Below are 2,277 nucleotides of genomic sequence, written 5' to 3'. Positions count from 1 at the left end.
GAGCCGGGCAGTGGCTCTGGCTGCCTCCCTGGGGCAGGGGGCCCTGTGGATGGTCCTGGGAGGGCTCCCTGACCCCGGCTCCCTCTGCAGGTGGACCTGGTGTGTCACGGGAAGACGGAAATCATGCCTGACAAGGACGGCTCCGACCCGTACCAGGTGGGCATGCAGGCCGGGCCTGGGCTGCTGGGGCTCGGGGGGGCCACTGCTCCCCCAGGGCCTCACAGGAGCAAGCGTCCCCACCACCCTGGGGCGGCGGGCAGCCTCCCGGGGTCCAGAGGAGGCCCTCATCTCCCCCCGGTCCCCACCTTCAGGAGCCCAAGAAACGGGGCATCTTCCGCCAGATCGACAGCGGGAGCGACCTCACCACGGACCTCATCGTCCAGCGCATCATCAAGAACAGGTGAGGCCCGAGGGCTGGTGGGAAGCAGAGCCCGCAGCCTGGGCTCGCACACTCACGCCCCCCTCCGGCCCCCAGGCTGGAGTATGAGGCTCGGAACCAGAAGAAGGAGGCCAAGGAGCTGGCCTTCTTGGAGGCCATGAAGCAGCAGGAGGAGCCGCCCGAGAGAGGGAGCCACAGCGCCTGAGGGAGGACGTCCCCGGAGCCCGGCTTCCTGCGCCTCCCCGCGGCTCACGTGGTTCTAAGAGCTGCAGCCCCAGACCAGGCGGTCCTGGAAGGGCTGGAGAGGGCGTTCCTGCCTCCCCCTCCCTGCACGGCGCCCCTTTACAGCAGGCCCTGCACCCTCCCATTAGGCTGCACAGAGGGGGCCAGCTCTGTGGAGGGTACCTCCCCGCAGGGGCCACCGCCCTGCGTGCCTGGGGAGGCCCGGCTTCCCTCCGCCTGCTGCACTGCTGGGCCCCCATCCCACCCCCAGGAGGCGCCCGGCTCGGTGAGAGTCCACTTGAGGGACAGTGACCCGAGGGGCCGCACCTGTCCTCGTGCAGCCAGGCTGCCTTCTGCACGGCGCCTCCACCCTGCACTGTCCTGGTGTCCTGAGCGGCTCCTGGACCCGCGCCTGCTCCCCCCGACTCCTCGACTTTGTGCATAACAGGCTGATGTGCAACCGAATAAACCTGGTGGGCGGTGCTCTGTGTCAGCTGTTGGCCCTGCTCCCACCACCGCCCACAGAGGGCAGCAGCAGGCAGCCTGGCAGCGAGGGCGCCCCCAGATCCGGGCCCCCCGGAGGCAGGAACGAGCAGGAGGGAAGCAGAGCGCCCACAGGTTCCCTTGGGCCCAGAGTCGGTCACCAGGACGGTGAGAGGCCAAGTCCCAAAGCTGCGCCGGACCACGTGCAGGAAGGATGGGGCCGGACCTCGGTCTCCTGCCCACCCGCTGGCCCACGGGAGCGGCCTGGCTGCAGGCGCTGACCTGGTCACCTCTGGCGGGGCGAGCAGTGGGTGTGAAGGCGTATCCTCAGCCGCCTCTGTCCCTCAGAAGCTCGGCCCTTCAGCTTCAGTGGGGGTGCACCTGTCGTCTGGCCCGTGGGAGCCAAAGCCAGCAGACCCCCCTCCCCCCCGCTAGCAGGAGGTGGGCCTGTCCTCTCCTTTCTATTGTATTCTCTCATTTTTTAACAAATCCTAACCTGAGGGTATTTTTTATTGATTTTTAAAGAGGGAGGAGAGAGAGAAAACACATTGACATGAGAAACATCAATCGGATGCCTCCCATCGCACCCCAACCGGGATCAGCCAGCAACCTTTGGTGCAGGAGCTCGGCTCCAACCAGCTGAGCCACCAGCCAGGCTCTAGCTCCGAACCGTCGGGAGCCGCAGCCAGGTGACCGCGGTTCACACACACCCTGTTGGGCAGGCCCCACCACTGCCCTCCCTCTCCAAGATGGGGCCCTCCCTGCAGCTCTACCCCCTCTGGGTACCCCAACTTCAAGAGCCCCACGATGCCAGGTCTCCCCACACTCGGGCCTTTGGGCAACAGGGACCCCCTGAGCAGGGAGACGGGGGAGTGGCCAGTGGGCTCCTGGAGGCTTGAGTAGCAGCCACAGGCCAGCCTGGGGCCCAGCCGGGTGCAGAGCCTGGTGGGCCCGGGAGGGAGGTCCGTCCCTGGACACCAAGTGCAATGGGAACCTGAGTTCCACCCACGCCTCCCTGAGGCCCAGGGGGCCAGTTGCTGCGGGGGGGCACCCCTGAGGCAGGTCCGGGCCTCGGGAACCAGGACTCGGGCCCCAGCTCATGCTCCCCTCACGCTCTGGAGGGAACTCAGCCAGCCAGGGGCGGGGTGGGGCCGCCCCGGAATCCGCCTGCTGGACCACCTGCCCCCCCCAGG

At 67.9% G+C, this 2,277-nt stretch overlaps 2 protein-coding genes across 2 annotated transcripts in view; both read left to right on the top strand.

Moving 5' to 3' along the window:
• The window catches only part of PCYT2 (phosphate cytidylyltransferase 2, ethanolamine), a 5,999-nt gene extending 4,915 nt beyond the window's left edge, over positions 1-1,084 (top strand). Inside the window, 3 exon segments of the mRNA XM_014531254.1 lie at positions 63-156; positions 312-400; positions 476-1,084. Of these exon segments, the coding sequence (XP_014386740.1) occupies positions 63-156; positions 312-400; positions 476-584 (292 nt within the window). The 3' untranslated portion in view covers positions 585-1,084.
• Positions 1,085-1,833: 749 nt separating this feature from the next.
• Positions 1,834-2,277, top strand: part of ALYREF (Aly/REF export factor) — a 13,261-nt gene continuing 12,817 nt past the window's right edge. The window contains exons 1-2 of the mRNA XM_005883667.2: positions 1,834-1,866; positions 1,988-2,017. Coding sequence (XP_005883729.2) covers positions 1,834-1,866; positions 1,988-2,017 — 63 coding nt within the window. The remainder of the gene's footprint in view (positions 1,867-1,987; positions 2,018-2,277) is intronic.

The sequence above is a fragment of the Myotis brandtii genome, unplaced genomic scaffold, assembly GCF_000412655.1.
Source record: "Myotis brandtii unplaced genomic scaffold, ASM41265v1 scaffold797, whole genome shotgun sequence".
Lineage (NCBI taxonomy): Eukaryota > Metazoa > Chordata > Mammalia > Chiroptera > Vespertilionidae > Myotis > Myotis brandtii.
The sequence above is the reverse complement of the archived record's forward strand: the minus strand, read 5'-3'. Positions and strand labels throughout refer to the sequence as shown.